The sequence below is a fragment of the Chiloscyllium punctatum genome, chromosome 2 (assembly GCF_047496795.1).
Source record: "Chiloscyllium punctatum isolate Juve2018m chromosome 2, sChiPun1.3, whole genome shotgun sequence".
Taxonomy (NCBI): Eukaryota; Metazoa; Chordata; class Chondrichthyes; order Orectolobiformes; family Hemiscylliidae; genus Chiloscyllium; species Chiloscyllium punctatum.
The window spans coordinates 14,169,144-14,189,872 of record NC_092740.1 but is presented as its reverse complement, the minus strand read 5'-3'; the positions used below and the strand labels follow the sequence as shown (position 1 = coordinate 14,189,872).

Sequence of the window (20,729 nt, the reverse complement as noted above, 5' to 3'; positions counted from 1 at the left end):
TCATTCCAGCCTCCAAGTTAAGGAATTTCGGCAACCAGTCCTCAATAAATTCCGCCGGCTGCTCGCCTTCCTTGCCCTCCAGCAGACCAACGACCCAAATGTTTTTTCTCCTGCCCCTGTTCTCAAGATCATCCACTTGGCCATGCAAATTATGGACCTGCCTTTCCAGGATCCTATCCTTGGAGGAACTGGTATCGGCTTCTACCACTGTGACTCTGTATTCAACCTCATCTGTCCTCTTTTCCAGGTCTCCCAGTTGGTGTTCATTCTTCTGCAGCATGATAGAGATCAGGGCTAGTTTCTCATCTATCTGTTTACCCAACATCTTGCAAGAGTTCGCAAGCCCCTTCACCAGGGTCTGGAAGGAAATAGAGTCTGTGGATCCTGCAGGCTGGGCCGGGGACCTGGCCTTGAACGCTCCTCCTCTCTTCTTTGGCATCTCTGGACGGCAAAAACTCAAGTGAGTTGATATTTCAGTTTCCTCGGACTCAACAACCTTTCCAGAGTCCCAGAATATCGCAATGGTCCGGGTTGGGCGGGTTAGAAATCAACTCACTTGTGTAGTGTTGCAGAGCTCTGCAACGCGATCCTCCAAGATCACCGCCATCTTGGATCCTCCCCCCCCATAAGTTTATTACCCTTTGAGAGAAGACATTCCTCCTTATCTCCATTTTAAATGTGTAACTCCTCATTCTGAGATTTTGATCTCTGGACTGAGACTCCCATATAAAGGGAAACAACGTCTCACATCTACCTTATCAAGTCTCCTAAGAATCTTGTATATTTCAATAAAGTTTTTTCTCATTCTTCTGAATTCCACCAACTCAACCTCTCCTCATAATCTGTCCCTCCACAACTGAGATCAGCCAAGTGAACGTCCAATGGATTGCCTCTAATGCCAGCATACTTTTGGTTTGATAAGGGGCACAAAACTTTGGTCTGATTAGTGCCTTGTATAGTTTTAGCAAGACTTCTCTATTTGTAATAGTCCATTCCCTTTGAAATAAAGGCCAACATTACATTTGCCTTCCCTATTACCTGCTGAACTTGGCTGATAGCTTTTTGTGATTTATGCATTTTTTGGTACCTTCTGAAAACCCAAATATATAACATCCATTGGTCCCCCTTTATCTATCCTACTTGCTACCTCCTCGAAGACTTCTAATAAATTTTTCAGTCATACTTTCCCCTTAATGAAGCCATACTGACTCTGTATGGCCTGTAGGTAGAAAGGCACTGAGAATCTCACCAACCTGCACAATTAAAATTATACATGGTTTAAGTCTAAGGTGTTTTTAGGTGAAAGGACAGGATGATGGACGTTCAGGATCTTGTATAGTTGATGAAAGCAGCTGGGGATTTCTGTAACATCAGAACAGGGACACCTATTGAGGATATTAGTGTTGCATGTGCCTTTCCAATATTCAATTCAGGCAACAGAAAACATTCAATATGACATAATAAGGAAAATAATCTTAAACTTAATGAATTACCTCAGCAGAGGATCAATCAGCATCTGGTTTACATAGGCAACATCATATATTTGGCACCATTCATCCTTTATCCATGTGGTCAGGTTCAGACTATCAAAGAAGAACCTAAGAAACTGTGGAAAGATCACAACAGCCGTGGAAATAATGATAAAACTAAGGTCTTAAATAAAATATTTACGTTTTCAGGGATTAATGAATGCCATCCTCACTTGGTGCATTTTGTTCGCAGGCTGAGAGTTGACAATCTTGGTGAAATGTTTCAGACCCAGTTCTTCCAGTCGAAAAATAGCAAGGTAGCATATAACTGTAATACAACAGAGCATGTACAGTGTTATTTTAGAAACAAGAGAAAATTCAGGTGAGTAGCTGAGTGATACAGTTCAAGATTGACCAAGTCCAAGTCATATTTGGGTCACATGAGCTGATCATACTTGGGTCAGCAGAACTTGGGCCAGCTAATCCAGTGAACAGCAATTGCTGTTCACTGGATTAGCAAGAAGGATAATCAGCCATTTAAATGTTGACTCAGGATCCTTGTAAAAGCTTGCGGAAGTCAGGTGAAAAAAGGATGAGGGCTGGCTGTGATAGATCTCATTATCTATTACTCTGCTGCTATAAAACTGCTCACATGGACAAATTATTGAAGGGTAATCTGTGCTGGAGCACTCCAATGATTTTCGTCAAAACCTTCATGCAGAAAGGGACAAAGAAAGAAACTAAGGAACAGCAGGAGCATTATTGAGCAATGATCTAAAAGTGACAAGTGTAGTTCTAACCTGGCATTTATTACTTTCAAATTAGATTGAAATTAATGAAGAAATTAAGGCATTTCCCTCCATTTATATTATATCAAATTTTGGGAGAAAGAAGAAATTTGTACATGAAGGAAATAAATTCAACTTTGGCAATACACATCATCTCATGGAATGATAAAGTAATTGTACACAGAAGGTAACTATTGGGCTCATTGAATCTACTATACTGAGGGCATCACTGGCAGGAAAGCATTTATTGTCCATCCCTAATTGGCCAGAGGACAGTTAAGAGTCAACCACATTCTCAACCAGAATCACATGTAGGCCAGACCTGGTAAGGATGGCAGTTCCCTTCCCGAAAGGACACTAGTGAACCTCATAGGTTTTTCCAACTATTAACAATGGATTCGTGGCCATCTTTAGACTTTTTAAAATTGAATTCAAGATCTACCTTCAGCTGTGGAGGGATACAAATCCACATTGTGGGACATTATCTAGGTCTCTCAGTAACAGTACGGTGATAATACCATTAGGCCATCACTTCTCCATGGAAGAGATTGATCATGTTATAAAGAGAGGATGGACAAACTAAGCTGATATTTATTGGAGTTTAGAAAAGTAAGTGGTGACTTAATTGAAAACATACAAGATCCTGAGGGGTTTTGAAGCATAGATGTTGAAAAGATGTTTCCTCCAAATACTAACAGGATTACACAAAGTTACCATGGAGTTATGAAAGGGAAATCATGTTAGACAAACCCGCTGGACATTTTTGGGGATGTACCTTGTAGAATAGGAAAGGGGAAATTAATGGATCTCGTGAATTTGGATTTTCAGTATGCTTTTGATAAAGACGCATGTGAAAGGTTATTGTACAAAATCAAAGCACATGGAATTAGGTAATACACTGGTGTAGATTGAGAATTGGTTGCCATAAAGGAAACAGAGAAATAAATTCAGACTTAAAAGCCATTTTTCCTTTGTTCACAGACTCTGACAGTTTCTCCAGTACTTTATGTTTTGAAATCAAATTTCCAGTAATCTTTGTACATTGCTTTTTATTGCAGGAATAAACGGGTCTTTCTTGGAGAGAAGGTGATAATTCATGAGGTAGAACAGGAATTAGTACTTGGGACCAAGCTATCCATAATATGTCAACTGTTTCAATTAGTGAGTCAAATATTATATTTCCATGTTTGCTGGCATTGCAAAGGGTGGAATTGTGAGTGTGAGGAAGCTGGACAAGAGGCTTCAAGGTGACTTAGACAAATTGAGTAAGAGGACAAATACATGGCATATGTAATGTGGGTAAGTATGAAGACTTCCACTTTAGTAGAATAAGAAGAATAGTAGAGTATTATGTAAATGATGATAGATTGTAAAATATTGATGTATAAAGTAACCTACATGTCCTTATATAAGGTGAAAGTAAGCACTATTGCAGCAAATAGTAAGGAAGGCAAATAGAATGTTTGCCTTCAATGCAAGAGGGTTTCAGTACAGGAGTGAGGATGGCTTTATTCAGATGCACTGGGTCTTAGTAAGATCATACCTGGAGTATTATGTGCAGTTTTCATCTCCGAGTTAAGAAAATATATACTTACCACAGGCTGATTTGTGGTATGGCACATTTATTGAATGAGGATAGACTGAGTTGACTGGAGTTGAGAAGAACAAGATCGGAGCTGATTGAAATGTATAGAAGCTTGACAATGCTGGACAGGCTGAATGCAAGGATGATGTTTCCCATGTCTGGGGATTATTCCCAGAACAAGGGATTATTATCTTAGGATATAGGATGGGCCATTTCAGAATAGGATGAGGAGAAATTTCTTCATTCAGAAGTTGGTGAACTAATGGAATTTGACCACAGATGGTTGTGGAGGCCAAGTCATGTTGAAGAAGGAAACAGATTTCTACAGAATAATGGTATTAAGGAATTGGGAGAAAGCAGGAGCACAACTTTGAGATAGATGATCAGCGATGACCATGTTGAAATATACAGTGGGCTTGAAGGCCATGGAAAAACCAACATTTAGGGTGTATAAAAAGACAGTGTTGATTGGTTAGCAAGTGGACTGTAATTGGTGGAGATATTGCTGTTGACCTATTTTTCTAAGCAACGTGCTCAGAGATGTTATTACACACCTCTGGAGCAAGTGGGACTTGAACTCAGGCCTCTCGGTCCGGGGTAGGAACTCTACCCCTGCACAACAAAAGCCCCTTGCCAAAATCTGCACTGACAATTATAGAGAGTACTGACTAGTCAAAAACACCCATGGCTACAAAGGGAGATGGTCACAGAGCAAATCATCTCAGTCCCAGAAAAACACTGCAGGAGTTCCTCAGGGTTTTGTGTTTTCTGATCAATCTGCTTGAGATGTTACAACACATTTTTGGAGCAGGTGGGACTTGAACGTGGGCCTCCTGGCTCAGAGGCAGGGACTCTGCCACTTTGCCACAGGTTATGCCATTGAAAATGCAACAGCTAATGATGATTGACAGTAAACAGCCAGGCTTTGTTTAGATTTCAAACAAAGCTGGGTAAATTTGATTAGTCAACATATTGTCCTGAGAAATGAACTAACAAATAGCTGTCACCTATTTAGTTGAGTTGAAAAAGATCTCCATGCATGCACATTGTCTCAGTCCACAAGGAGCAAAGCCCTGTGTTTTGATATATGCAGCACATGCAACTGTGGCATCCTGTGAGCCTGACTGACAATTTTAAATTCGTTGTCAGTGTAATTCTTTGTAGTAGATGTAATTCTGCAATCAGATAATTTTTTTCTGGATAATCCTGAATGTGCTAAGAATTGCACTGACAACCAATTTAGAATTGTCAGTCGGTTAACAATGATACACTTCTCTTCATAATTCTGAAGAGATACCAATTCCAATTCAGCACACAAATCCTCCAGGTAACATGTTGCATGGAACATGTTTCACACCATACACAGAACTCTAGCAGTCAGTGAGAATGGCATTCCTGCTGCAATTTTCTCCTCTCCTCTTCTTGTGAAAGTGTTGGCTCTTGGCTGGGAAATTCCCTCATGTGAAAGGCCCATTCTTTCATGTATGGACTTGGATCTTAAATGTTGCCAAATTTCTAGGCCACTGAAACAGGGTGACCCCCATCGTGTCATCACTCATCATCTAAAAAAAAGAGCTACAAGGGAATAAGTCACCAAAGTTCCTACTCATATGCACTAATTGACCTTGGTTCCCCATGGATAAATGGGTGCAGATTAATTGGGGGGTAGGCGGCAAGGTCAACTGGCAAATATCAGTAGGACCCTCGGTGACTTAGTCTCTTGTAGCTCCTTTTTTAAGGGCATTCGAGGGATGTGGATATCACTGTCTCAGAAGGGAGAAGTCAGAAATACTAAGGGTACATTGAGGCCAATGGACTGTGGGTGACAGCAGGTAATTCAACAAAGACCAAGGGTTAAATCTGAGATCTCTGTTGCCTGCACTGCTGAGCTGCTAACCAGCTGAATTAATAGTGCGCTAAATATCTTTTCTCCAAATTCAGCTGCCACAAATGACTTTACATAAACTGTTCAAACATCTCTTACCCACATAGAGATTGCATTCCGATCGCAGAAAGTTCCTGCCATCTAGCATATAAAATTCAGACACTACCACATTGAGCAGTGGCTTGTACTGTAAACAGCCCGACAGGACTTCCACAATGAATGTATGTTCAGCTTCACCTTGTGCCTGCAAATTAAGCACAATTGACAGGAGAAAATGTCACTGAAAATAATCTGGTTTAAATTGTAACTGAAACTGGAGCTACTTTTTGAAATAAAACTTTAATTGCTTTGTTTAAAAAAGTAAATACATATTTTCCAGAATCAATATCCCAGAGAATGCAAATTATTAGTTATGTTTTCAGTTGCATTGTGTGGAGTTAATAGGCTGTGTAAACTGGAACTAGGGAAGCATATCTTTTGCTTTTGGCAAATGTACTCAGAACCACACACCTGAAGTGGTCTGTGTTGATCGATCTCGTCCCTGCTTTTTTTATTCTTGCGTGAAATGTGGGCATTACTGGCAAGACTAGCATTTATTGCTCAGCCCTAGTTGCTATTGAACTAATTGACTCTCTGGGCTATTTCAGAGGTCAGTAAAAAGTCAATCACACTACTGTGGGTCTGGAGTCACATTTCAGCAAGACCAGGTAAGGATGGCAGATTTCCTTCCCTAAAGGATATTAGTAAACCAGATGGGTTTTTACAATATAAAGACCATTACTTTTGTACTATGGACTTAAAGCAGAAAAAGATACTGCTTTAATTAGGATACTGGTGTGTTGAACCCCAGCACGGCATGGCGAAATTTGAATTCAACAAAAATCTGATATGAAAGAAATGTAACCTAATGGCAATCACATTCAAATTGTCACACAAACCCATCTGGCTCACTAATGTTCTTTATGGTCGGAAATCTGTCATTTTTATCCAGTTTGATCTGTATCTGACTCAAAACATACAGCAATTTAGTTGACACTTACTTGCCTGTTGGATAATTAGGGTTGAGCAACAAATGCTGGACCAGGCATCCATGAAAAAACAATTAGTTTTCCCTTTGTAGCAGTCATTTTCAATCAAATCCTTGCTTGCCGGCTGAACCTGGATTTGCGAGTACTCTCACATAATAGCCTTGTCTCGCAGCCTCTACCTTGGAGCTGCAGATTCCATCTGTTCCAGCAGTTCTCTTACCAGGACTGAAAAGCTTTCTGTGTCTTTGAAGTATTCACTGTCGAGTGTTGTCATGTGGTACTTTGCATTCACTGTCCTCAGCAATCAGCAATGTTTGCTTTCCTTGACATCTCTTGAGTGACCAGCATGTTTACCTCATTGAGACTTTAGCTGCTAAATTAGATCTTTAGATCTCCGGCTGATCACCATGTGGTGTGTGTTGCTATCTGTACCTTTTAAGTGTATCAATTCTTTAGGGGCTTATGCAATGTAGTGTGGGTAAGTATAGCCAGTGTTTGATCTAACAAGAACACTTTTATGGAATAATTGGTCATTCTTTTCCTTTCCAGGTAGTTAGTTTATATGCACTCAGTTATTAATAATGAGAAAGTATCCATTTTTCTCATTTGAATATCTGTTTTTTTCACATTTTTATGCTCTTTGCTTGAGTCTGTGGTAGAGTTAATTGACTAATTGCATTGAAGTTGCAGTAGTCTCACACATATCTTGGTTTGTTACCTTTTTCTATGTTGATAATTAAATGGCTTACTTTCCTAATAAGCCTATCTATCTAAAATTTTACAAGTGCTAGCCTGCTACACTCCTAACTATTGGAGTGACTTAATGTCTGAAATGCCAGCATTTTGAGTTTTCTTGGTGGTTTTTGTGCCTCATTCTGATCACCGAGGAGCCTCTGAACACTTGCTGGGCTCAATATCCAGTGGTGGATCTCCACTCATTTTATGTTGAGTATAGTTTGAGAACTGCCAGAGTAAATATATCAGTCTCAAATGGAATGAAGCTTTATTTTAAAGGACAGGAATATTTTGTCCTTCACAAATGATACTTCAGCATATGACATTTCTTTTACATGTATTTACACAGTTTTTTTATTCTTATGGGAGTTGCTGGTGAGTCCAATGTTTCTTGCCAAACACATCCATGTCCTGTATAGCTGCAACATGACCTCCCAACTCCTATACACAATGCTCTCACTAATAAAGGAAAGCATACCAAATGCTACTTCCACTATCCTATCTACCTGTGACTCTACTTTCAAGGAGCTATGAACTTGCACTTCTAGGTCTCTTTGTTCAGCAACGCACCCCAAAACCTTACCATTAAGTGTATAAGTCCTGCTCCGATTTGCTTTTTCAAAATGCAGCACCTCACATTTATCTAAATTAAACTTCATCTGCCACCCCTCAGCCCATTGGCCCATCAGATCAAGATCCTGTTGTAATCTGAGGTAACCTTCTTCACTGTCCACTACACCTCCAAATTTGATGTCATCTGCAAGCTTACTAACCGTACCTCCTATGTTCACATCCAAATCATTTATGTAAATGAAGAAAGGTAGTGGACCCAGCACCGACCCTTGTGGCATACCACTGGTCACAGGTCTCCAGTCTGAAAAGCAACTGTCCACCATCACCCTCTGTCATTATGGGGTTTGAACCCATTTCCTCACAGCATTGGTGTGGGCCTCTGGATTGCTAGTGTTTTCCAGACATTACTAGACATTGCCATTATGTTAACTCTGGAGTTAAGATCTTTTATCTATGTTTGGCCCAAGGTTGTAATGAGATCAGGAGATAAGTGATGCTACAGAACCCAAACTGAGCTTCAATAAGCAGATTATTAATTTGCAAATGCTGCTTGATAGCATTGTCAATGACTCCTTTACTATTACTTCCTTGATGATTGAGAATAGACTGATAGAGCAAAAAGTAGCTGGGTTGGATTTATCCTGCTTCCTATGCGTGTGACATACCTGGGCAATTTTCCACATTATTGGCTAGATCCCAGTATTGTAGCTGTACTGGAACAGCTTGACTAGGATCTTCAGCACTCTTGCTGGAATGTTATCAGGGCTAATATCTTTTGCAGTATGTAGTGTTTTCAGTCATTTCTTGATATCACATGGAGTGAGTCAAATTGGTTGAAGACTGATATCTATGATACTGGAGATCTCAAATGAATCATCTACTGCTCTGTACCAATATACTCATATTTATATTTCATACTGTTTTACAACTGCCTGACTTCATTGATTAATCATTCCTGGTGTTAGAAAATGCATTGGTGAAATTCAGGTCTGAACAACAACACCGATCTTTCATGAATGAACTAAAACAACCAGAAACTTTGGACAAAACTGGTAAGCAAATGACAAGACTCATCTGTATGACAGGGAATAACCTGGTCATAGTTACATGTATATTGATGACTGAATAAAGTATCATACAGCTTGTTCTTCAGTGAATATTCTAACCAGTTTCACTACATATTACAATGTACTCTGACTTTCTATACTGCAGGACAAAATGTTTTGTAAAAGTCACAATATTACACAAATGAAAAGTTTATTTGTTTTTCCACATAATTAAAATATGTAAAGACACGATATATGCTAATTCCACATTTTCTATGCAATATCTAAAACAAGTAAATAATGAAAATGAGGAGAATGTGAGGACTGCAGATGCTGGAGATCAGAATCGAGAGTGTAGTGCTGGAAAAGCACAGCAGGTCAGATAGCATCCGAGGAGCAGAAAAATCGATGTTTCGGGCAAAAGCCCTTCCTGATGAAGGACTTTTGCCTGAAACGTCAATTTTCCTGCTCCTCGGATGCTGCCTGACCTGCTGTGCTTTTTCAGCACCTCTCTGATCTAAACTCTGCTTTTCAGCATCTGCAGTCATCACTTTTGCCTAGTTAAATCTTGTTTGACCTACTTGAATTCTTGTTTTCTGCACGAGCCCACATTCATTAATATCCAAATAACTACTAACCTCAGTTGTTCAGTATACTCAAGGCATCCAGAGCTCTCTCAAGTTGAGAGTTCCAAAGTATCACAAGCATTTTAGTGAATAAATGTTTCTTCATCTCTAACCTTATTCTCAAATTGTGACTATATGTTTAGTTTTCCCAGGTAGGAACATTTTTTTTCTGAGTATCTCCCTTTCAAATCTCTTAAGAATGTTATGAGTTTCAACTGGATACCCTCTCATTCTTCTAAACTCCAAAGAATATTGACTCAGTGAACCCAATGTCTCCTCACTGAAGGTCAGTCTTGAGTCTGTTGCACTTCCTTGATGACAAGTAGGTACAAGGACAATGACAAGGAGAGCAAAGCGAAACATAGTTGTAACTTCACCAATACTCTGAAACATCGCAGTAAAACCACTTTGTGGTTGTACTCCAATTCCTTTGTAATGGCAGTTAACATTCCATTTGACTTCCTAATTGATTGCTGAATCTACATCTTAACTTTCTGTGACTCATGTACAAGGACACAATCACTTTTTAAAAAGTAATCTGCTTATTTGTATTTATCTTACAGAGTGGATTACTTCACATTTGTGGTTGCTTCACAGTCAAACTGATAGATTAGGTTCAGGTGGATTAAGTTGCCAAAAGTAATTACGATCTCTAATGTCATGTCCATGTGTGGGTCTAAATAGATATTGGACGAATATATTATCACAGGATATCTGTCTAGCTACTGGAACATTCCTCAGCTTCTAAGGCATTTTAAATATAACCTTCCAGAAATTATGTCCTTGACAAGACTTTCTAGCCAAATAGGTCCTAACAAATATCTTGGCCAGCAAATGTCTCAACTCTGTTATACTGGTCTCAAGTGTCAATGTACATTCCATCTACCAGTATCCATAGCTCTTTCAGAAACAGTGATTGTCAGAACATTTACTGCTCTAAAATGGATTGTGGACTTTCTGCATGCCAGTGTGACTCAATGATACAAATGAACAGGAACATTGTAGGATCAAACATCACACCAGGACTTGAACACATAATCTGGGCTGACATTTCAATCAGGAATGATGTCTTTCTCATGAGATCTAAAACTAAGGTTGAACTGTTGTTCCAATTGATGTATATAAGAGATTCCATTCTACAATTTAAAGAGTGTCAGCAGTGTTCTTAATATGTTGGACAATATTTATCCCTGAACCAACATCATCTGATTGTTTCTCTCATTGCTGTCTGTGAGAATTTGTGCAAAAAGGTCCTGAATTCTCCAAAATTTCAACAGTGACAACAGTTTGAAACCGACATCCACAATGCATTTATGTAGCACTTTTTCGGGTAATAAAACACATAAAGACACTTTGCAGCAGTATCTATGACCAAGCCAGACAAATAGATATCAGCATGGACTTGGTCAAATAGGTACACTTTAAATTATATCTTCGAGTCAGAGAGAGAAGGATAGAGGCAGAGTGGTTTCCAGTGATCGTTTGAGAGTTTAGGACCAAAGCAGTTGAAGACAGGCTGCTAATAGTTGAATGATTAGTCAAAAATATGCAAAAGCACAGAACTAAAGAAACTGGAAACTCAGAGTTGTTGGGACGGAGAAGGTTATAGAGTAAGGAAAGGCCAGGCCTGGAAGAGCAGCAAGTATAAAACTGAACCTTTGTTTCACCAGGAGCCAGCTTGGATGAACACACCCTGAGGCTGAACAGGACTTGGTGTGCCTTTGAGTATGAATGGCAGAGTTTGGAATGAGCTTAAGTTTACAGAGGATATAATATAGGAAGCTAGCTGAAATAGTAATCTACAGGTAACTAAGGCATGGTGGAGAGTTGAGAGTTTCAGCAACAGCTGAGCTGACACAGGGCAGATTGGGTAATTATACAGAAGTAGATGTAGGTAGTTTTAGTGATGGCACAGATGTGTAGTCAGAACCACAAAATGGGATCAACCATGACCGAAAAGTTGTGAATACCTTGGCTCAGCTTTAAACAGTTTCTTCAAAAAAGCCTCATTTGCAGTGATGTGTTTTGCAAAATCTGAATGTGAAAGGAATTGCTTGTATACAAGTTCTGACTTACTTTGTTTTACCTTTAGCAAGTTCTACACTATTCATTGAGTCGGTACTTTGATATTGGATTTTATTTTGAGTAAGTTAGTAGCAGACTTCCTTTGAACTAAGCCTCATCCAAAGATCCAGAGCACCTCAAATGCCAGTCCCATCAGCCAAAACGATTGTGATAGCGTGGCAAAGGCTATGAGCTCTGACAACATTCTGGTAATAGTACCCAAGACATGTTTTCCAGAACTTGCTAGAACCCCAGCTAAGCTATAATACTGGCACCGACACAATGTGGAAAATTGGTCAGGTATGTCCTGTACCCAAAAAAAGCAGAACAAATCCAATCTAGCCAGTTGCAGCCGCATCAATTTACTCTCAAGCATCAGTAAAGAGATGGATGGAAGATGTCATTATCAATACTATTGAGCATCACTTGCCCAAAAATAAGTTGCTCACTGACTTTCAATGTAAACATGGACAAAATAGCTGAATTCCAGAGTTGAGGTGAGAGTGACTGCCCTTGGCATCAAGATTACGGTTTTCTGAGTGTGGCATCAAGGAACCACAGCAAAATTGCAGCCAATGGGAATCGGGGAAAAACTCTCTGCTGTTTGGAGTCATACTGGGCACAAAGAAAGATGGTGTGGTTGTTGGAGGTCAGTCATCTCAGCTCCAGAATATCCTGCAGAAGTTCCTCAGGTTTGTAGGCCTAACCATCTTCAGCTGTTTCATCAATGACCTTCCCTCCATTATAACATCAGAAGTGGGAATGTTCTCAGATGATTACACAATGTTCAGCACCATTCATGACTCACAGATACTGAAGCAGTCCATGACCAAGTGCAACAAAAACTGGGTAATATCCAGCATTTGACTAAAATGTGGGAAGTGACATTTGTGCCAGACAGGTAATGACCATTCCCAATAGAAGAGAATCTAACTATCTCCCTTGGACATTCAATGACATTACATAACTAAATCCCCGTTAACAACATCCTGGGGGGGTTACCATGCCCAAAAACTGAACTAGACAAGCTATATGAATACTGTGAATACAAGAGCAGGTCAGAAGCTAGGAATCCCACAATTATTTACTCATCTCCTGACTTCACAAAGCCTGTACACTATCTAAATGACACAAGTTAGGAGAGTGATGAAAGATTCTCAGTTGTCTAGATGAGTGCAGCTCCAGTAACACTCATGACATTTGACACTATCGGGCCAAAGAAACTTATTTGATTAGCACCAGATCCACAATGTCCGTCGCTAACTCAATAACAGAAGTGTCATCTGCAAGGTGATCTGCAGAAATCCTCCAGAGCTTCTAGATGACACCTTCCAAACCCACAACCACTAGCATCTAGAAGGACAAGAACAGCAGATACATGTGAACACCACCATCTGCAAGTTCCCCTCCAAGCCACTTACCCCTAACTTAAAAATATATCACCATTCTTTCACTGTTACTGGGTCACAATCCTGAAAATTTCCTGCTAATGACATTATGGATGTCCTTACACCAAATAGACTGCAGCAGCTCAAGAAGACAGCTCATCACCACCTTCTCAAGGTCAATTAGTGATGGAAATAAACGTTGGCCCAGCTAGTGATGTCCACTTTCCACATATGAATAGAAAAAAAACAAGGATTCCACAATGCTGTAGCCAAAATTAGCTGAGCGACATGTAGAACTCACTGGCTAAACATTTGTCTTTGAGAACATTTATCTTTGATTAGAACGTGATTAGATCTTGCATTATCATGACATTTATCACACTTCTCTGGGAGTTCTGCTGGCCTCCTGTCAGAATTATAACAGGTGACTGGTAACACTTCCACTGACTTCCGAATCATTTAAGATACAATTAGATGTTTACACTTGGTGGCTGAGGTGGTTGGATTTCTCTGGATGGTTGCTGTTGATGAACTAAATTGTTTTCTTCAATTAATGATCTGTGCAGGAGGAGTCTTGTGGCCCTGTGCAAGTATCCCTACCTTTGAATCAGAAGGTTTGAGTCCTGCCTGTTCCTCAGGTGTATCACAACATGTCTGAACAGGTTGTTTAAATTAACATCTATGCAGTACTGAAGAAGTGCTGCAGAGGTGGCAATACTGAATGGGATGTTAAGTGCTGCCCAATTAGATTACCCCCATACACAATGGCTTTCTCTGACATTGAAAATGTAAAATATTTCAGTGAACTGATTAACTTCCTCACCCCAAGGATCTCTCTGAAGCATTCTGTTGTGTCAGTAGCTCATTTGATAGCCCATGTGTTTACTCAGCAAGATAATATCCTTGTAATGAATTCTTAAATCAAAGTGCTTCACAAACAGAATAATCAATACAAAGGAAGAAGTAATTGCACAGAAAAACAGTACGCCAGGTAGCTTCACGAATGGTTTCCGTGAAAATCCTTTCTTAGTTTAAATGATATTCACACTTTGCTTTTGTTCCATTTTAATAAAGGTCAACAAATGTACTGGGAGCTCCTGGTCAGGGAGAATTGAGATTTCAGAAAAAATACTGAGGCAATAAAACATAGTTGTGTGTTCACTGCAACACCTCACTGAGTCAATCAGAAAGTTGTGGCGTTGGGTTGGGAATTAAAAGGGCAATGTTTTCATAAGAAGTTTATTTACCAAATGTACTTTGTTACCTGCAGACAGTGCAATGATGTAAATCACTAGGTTACTTCTAGGAGACTAGATTAGAGTAGTGCTGGAAAAGCACAGCAGGTCAGGCAGCATCCAAAGAGCAGGAAAATCGACGTTTCGGGCAAAAGTCCTTCATCAGGATTCCGAAACGTCGATTTTCCTGCTTCTCGGATGCTGCCTGACCTGCTGTGCTTTTCCAGCACCACTCTAATCTACACTCTGATCTTCAGCATCTGCAGTCCTTACTTTTGCCGACTTCTAGGAGACATCAACTTTATGAGAAATATATAAGTTCTCATTTTTATTCCTCCAAGTTATGAGATTGTCAGTCACTGTCCATTTAATCATAATTACAGTCTGGGGTTGTGTTATCACAGATTGAAAATCTGACATTTTCACTGCTTCTGATGAAGAATTGTGACATTCAGCAGCAATCATGTACAGATGGTAGGAACAGAACTGGACAGAGTGCGTTGTATCCTCTAGAGTCATAGAGTCATAGAGATGTACAGCATGGAAAAAGACCCTTCGGTCCAATCCATCCATGCCAACCATATGTCCCAACCCAATCTAGTCCCATTTGCCAGCACCCGGCCCATATCCCTCCAAGCCCTTCCTATTCATATACCCATCCAAATGCCTCTTAAATGTTGCAATTGTACCAGCCTCCATCACTTCCTCTGGCAGCTCATTCCATACACGTACCATTCTCTGTGTGGAAACAGTTGCCCCGTAGGTCTCTTTTATATCTTTCCTCTCTCACCCTCGACCTATGCCTTCTAGTTCTGGACTTCCCGACACCAGGGAAAAGACTTTGCCTATTTACTCTATCCATGCCCCTCATAATTTTGTAAACCTCTAAAAGGTCACCCCTCAGCCTCCGATGCTCCAGGGAAAACAGTCCCAGCTTGTTCAACCTCTCCCTACAGCTCAGATCCTCCTCCAATCCTGGCAACATCCTTGTAAATCTTTTCTAAACCCTTTCAAGTTTCACAACATCTTTCCACTAGGAAGGAGACCAGAATAGAACATAGAAAAATATAGAACATAGAAAAATACAGCGCAGTACAGGCCCTTCGGCCCTCGATGTTGCGCCGACCGAAGCCTACCTAACCTACACTAGCCCAATAACCTCCATGTGCTTGTCCAATGCCCGCTTGAATGACCATAAAGAGGGAGAGTCCACCACTGCTACTGGCAGGGCATTCCATGAACTCACAACCCGCTGAGTAAAAAATCTACTCCTAACATCTATCCTATACCTACCACCCCTTAATTTAAAGCTGTGTCCCCTGGTAACAGCTGACTTCATTAGCGGAAAAAGGTTCTCACTGTCAACCCCTAATCATCTTGTACACCTCTATCAAATCTCCCCTAAACCTTCTTTTCTCCAATGAGAAAAGCCCCAAGTGCCTCAGCCTTTCCTCATACGATCTTCCTACCATGCCAGGCAACATCCTGGTAAACCTCCTCTGCACTCGTTCCAATGCCTCCACATCCTTCCTATAATATGGCGACCAAAACTGCACACAATACTCCAGATGAGGCCGCACCAGAGTCTTATACAACTGCAACATGACCTCAGGACTCCGGAACTCAATTCATCTACCAATAAAGCCCAGTACACCATATGCCTTCTTCACAGCACTATTTACCTGGGTGGCAACTTTCAAAGATCTGTGTACATGGACACCAAGATCCCTCTGCTCATCTACACTACCAAGTAGTCTACCATTAGCCCAGTAATCCATCTTCTTGTTACTCCTACCAAAGTGAATGACTTCACACTTAGCTACATTGAATTCCATTTGCCACCTTACTGCCCAGCTCTGCAACTTATCTATATCCCGCTGTAACCTGCCACATCCTTCTTCGCTGTCCACAACTCCACCGACTTTCGTGTCATCCGCAAACTTTCTCACCCAGCCTTCAAGCCCCTCCTCCAGGTCATTTATAAAAATGACAAACAGCAATGGTCCCAAAACAGATCCTTGTGGAACACCGCTAGTAACTGCGCTCCAAGATGAACCTATACCATCAACTACTACCCTCTGTCTCCTTCCAGCCAGCCAATTCCTAATCCAAACCTCTAATGCACCCTCAATGCCATACCTCCGTAGTTTTTGCATTAGCCTGCCATGGGGTACCTTATTGAACGCCTTGCTAAAATCCATATACACCACATCTACTGCTTTACCCTCGTCCACTTCCTTGGTCACCTTCTCAAAGAATTCAATAAGGTTTGTGAGGCACAACCTGCCCTTCACAAAACCATGCTGACTATCCTTGATCACATTATTCCTATCCAGATGTTCATAAATCCTATCCCTTACAATTCTCTCTAAGACTTTGCCCACAACAGAAGTGAGACTCACTGCCCTATAGTTACTCGGGCTATCCCTGCTCCCCTTCTTGAACAAGGGGACCACATTCGCTATCCTCCAGTCTTCTGGCACTATTCCCATAGACAACGAGAATTACATGCAATATTCCAATAGTGGCCTAACCAATGTCCTATACAGCTGCAACATGACCTCCCAACACCTGTACTCAATACTCTGACCAATAAAGGTAAATATACCAAACGCCGCCTTCACTACCCTATCTACCTGCGACTCCACTTTCAAGGAGCTATAAACCTGCACTCCAAGGTCTCTTTGTTCAGCAACACTCCCTAGGCCCTCACTATTAAGTGTATAAGTCCTGCTAAGATTTGCTTTCCTAAAATGTAGCACCTTGCATTTATCTGAATTAATCTGCCACTTATCTGCCACTTCTCAACCCATTGGCCCATCTGGTCCAGATCCTGTTGTAATCTGAGGTAACCCTCTTCGCTGTCCACTACACCTCCAATTTTGGTGTCATCTGCAAACTTACTAACTGTACCTCTTATCCTCACACCCAAATCATTTATGTAAATAACAAAAAGTAGTGGACCCAGCACTGATCTTTGTGACACTCCACTGGTCACAGGCCTCCAGTCTGAAAAACAATCCTCCACCACCACCCTCTGTCTTCTACCTTTGAGCCAGTTCTGTATCCAAATGACTAGTTCTCCCTGTATTCCATGAAATCTAACTATGCTAATCAGTCTCCCATGGGGAACCTTGTCGAACGCCTTACTGAAGTCCATAAACATCACATCTACCATTCTGCCCTCATCAATCCTCTTTGTTCTTACTCAAAAATACTCAATCAATTTTGTGAGACATGATTTCCCACGCACAAAGCCATGTTGACTGTCCCTAATCAGTCCTTGCCTTTCCAAATACATGTATATCCTGTCCCTCAGGATTCCCTCCAACAACTTGCCCACCACCAACATCAGGCTCACTGATCTACAGTTCCCTGGCTTGTCCTTACCACTCTTCTTAAAAAGTGGCACCACATTAGCCAACCTCCAGTCTTCCGACACCTCACCTGTGAATATTGATGATACAAATATCACAGCAAGAGGCCCAGCAATTACTTCTCTAGCTTCCCACAAAGTTCTAGGGTACACCTGATCAGGTTCTGGGGATTTATCCAACTTTACCCGTTTCAAGACATCCAGCACTTCCTCCTCTGTAATATATTTAGTGGCAGGTCAGTCAGCAGGTGGCCAGCACTGCAGATAGGCCCTCCCTTACTGTGAGAGGCTGCCCAGCTGATTCCTCACACCCCCACATTTATGGCCCAGCTGCCATATCTACATCTTATTTATTGTTTGAGAATTTGAGAGATTGTACCTCTAAGGTGAAGTACACCCTCAGTAACTTACTGACTACAACAGGTTGCTGCTTCTCTCGAACTGGTAGAACTCTAATCAAAAGGCAAACATAAGAAATACATGTAGAGAAAGTTTATTTTGCTCCTCAGGCTTGCTCCACTATTCAATAAGATCATGGCTGATTCATTTGTGTGTTTCAATTTCCACATTCCCATTTACCTCCGATAACTTTTGATTTTCCTGCCAAACAAGAATCTATCCACCGCTGCCTTAACAATATTCAATGGCCTTGCCTCCACTGCCCTCTGAGGCACAGAATCCCAAGGTTGCACTTCAAAACAGTCATTCTGGACTGAAACAGAAAGGAATCATCCTTTCCCTGTCAGTCTTGTCAAGATCATTCAGGATCTTATACACTTTAATCAAGTCACCACTCACTCTTGTAAACTCTGATGGAATCAAATCCAGCCTGTTTAAACCCAGCTTCATACAGGCTGGTACAATTATAATATTTAAAAGGTTAGCATATCCGGTCAGCATGGACGAGCTGGACCGAAGGGTCCTTTTCCATGCTGTACAGCTCTATAACTTTATGAACCACCTCCAATGCATTTTCATCCTTCCTTAAATAAGGAGACCAAAACTGCATGTTGTATTTGCGACATGGTCTCACCAATACTCTGTACTATTGAAGCACAATATCCTTAGGTTAAATTTTCACAATAAAGGATAACATTCCTATTAGGATTCTTGATTACATGGTGTACTTGCACATTAACATTTTATGATTCTTGCAATGAAACACTTAAATCCCTCTCCATTTCAGAATTCCGCAGAGCTTCTCAATTTAAGTACTGTGATACATTTTTTATTCTTCCTGCCAAAGTGAACAACTTCACAATTTCTTACATTATACTTCATCTGCTAGATTTTTCCCCACTCACACAACCTATTATATCCACTTACAATTTCCTAATCTGAAAATGTGTTGCTGGAAAAGTGCAGCAGGTCAGGCAGCATCCAAGGAACAGGAGAATCGACGTTTCGGGCATAAGCCCTTCTTCAGGAAAGGGCTTATGCCCGAAACGTCGATTCTCCTGTTCCTTGGATGCTGCCTGACCTGCTGCGCTTTTCCAGCAACACATTTTCAGCTCTGATCTCCAGCATCTGCAGTCCTCACTTTCTCCTACAATTTCCTAATGTCTTCTTCACAACATTTGTTTACCTATCTTGGTGTCACCTGCAAATTTAGCTTTCATTCCTTTGTTTCCATTATTTAACTCACTGATGCAAATTGTAAAAGGTTGAGTCCCGAGCATAAGCTGCAGGATTCCACATGTCACACCCCACCAAACAAACAAAGACCTAGTTATGCATACTTTCTGTTTTTTGCCAACCAAACAATCTTCCAACCATGGTAATATGCTACTCCCACAACATAAACTTTTATTGTCCACCATAGCCTTTGTTATTTCTTATGTCTTCTGGAAATCCACAAGTATCTATGTATAAGCTTCTTATTATCTGCAGCATGTTATCCTTCAAAGAATACCAAACAGTTGGATAATCACAATTTCCTTTTCACAAAATCAAGGTGACTGTTCCCAATATCTAGAGTTTTTCGAAGGTCAGAGCTATAATCTCTTTAATGATCAATTCAAACACCTTCCCATTGATAAGCCTGTAGTTTCCTGTTTTCTGCCTCTCTCCTTTCTTGAATAAAGAGTCTACGTTTGCTGCTTTCCAATCTGATGAAACAGTTTCTGAATCTAGTGATTTGTCATTGGGTTGATGCCGAGTGATTTGTCCAGCTTCATTTCTTTGAAACTTTGTCATGACTGGTACAACTGAATGGCTTGCTGTGCCATTTCAGAGGGCAATTGAGAGTCAACCACATTGCTGTGGGTCTAGAGTCATATGTAGGTCAGACCAGGTGAGGATGACAGATTTCCTTTCTTGAAGGACATTAGTGAACCAGATAGGTTTTTCTGACAATCGACGATAGCCTTATGATCATTAGTACGTTCCTCATTTCAGATTTTGAAAAATTGAATTTAAATTCCACCATCTGCTGTGGCAGGATTTGAATCTGGATATTATAAACTCAGAGATAGCAGATTTTCTGGATTAATAATCAAGTGATTATAACTCTAGGCCATCACCTCCCATTTTAACCCGAGTTCTCTCACAGTAAAAGATCTTTTTGGATAAAATGAAGTAAAATTGAATCCCATAGTAAGACTGAAAGTGACATACAGTTAGAACATTAAAGTGAAATAAGATCAATCACACTGACTCAAGAATGTGGTGATTATGTGATTGGATAGATAAACATAAAGACACAGTAGTAAATAAACAGTAAGAAACATTTGAAGAAACAATTCAAAATATTCAACAAAACGACATTAAAAACAAAAACTCAGCAAGAAAGATTTTTCCATGGCTTAACATGGAAGTAACAGATACTATTATGATCCAAGTTGATAGTAATATTGGACAAGCCAGATCCCAGATTTGAACCTGGCTTGATGGATCATATGTTCAAAGTTTGCAGTGGGTTATTGTCGTGGC

The 20,729-nt window shown here is 40.5% G+C and overlaps 1 protein-coding gene across 5 annotated transcripts in view; it reads right to left on the bottom strand.

The window, feature by feature from the left end:
• cfap99 (cilia and flagella associated protein 99) overlaps nt 1-20,729 on the bottom strand; it is a 193,151-nt gene that overhangs the window by 76,033 nt on the left and 96,389 nt on the right. For all 5 annotated transcript variants that reach the window (XM_072593827.1, XM_072593819.1, XM_072593847.1 and 2 more), the window contains 3 exons: nt 5,827-5,971; nt 1,703-1,797; nt 1,494-1,606 (listed from right to left, as the gene is read on the bottom strand). In XM_072593827.1, coding sequence (XP_072449928.1) covers nt 1,494-1,606; nt 1,703-1,797; nt 5,827-5,971 — 353 coding nt within the window. The remainder of the gene's footprint in view (nt 1-1,493; nt 1,607-1,702; nt 1,798-5,826; nt 5,972-20,729) is intronic.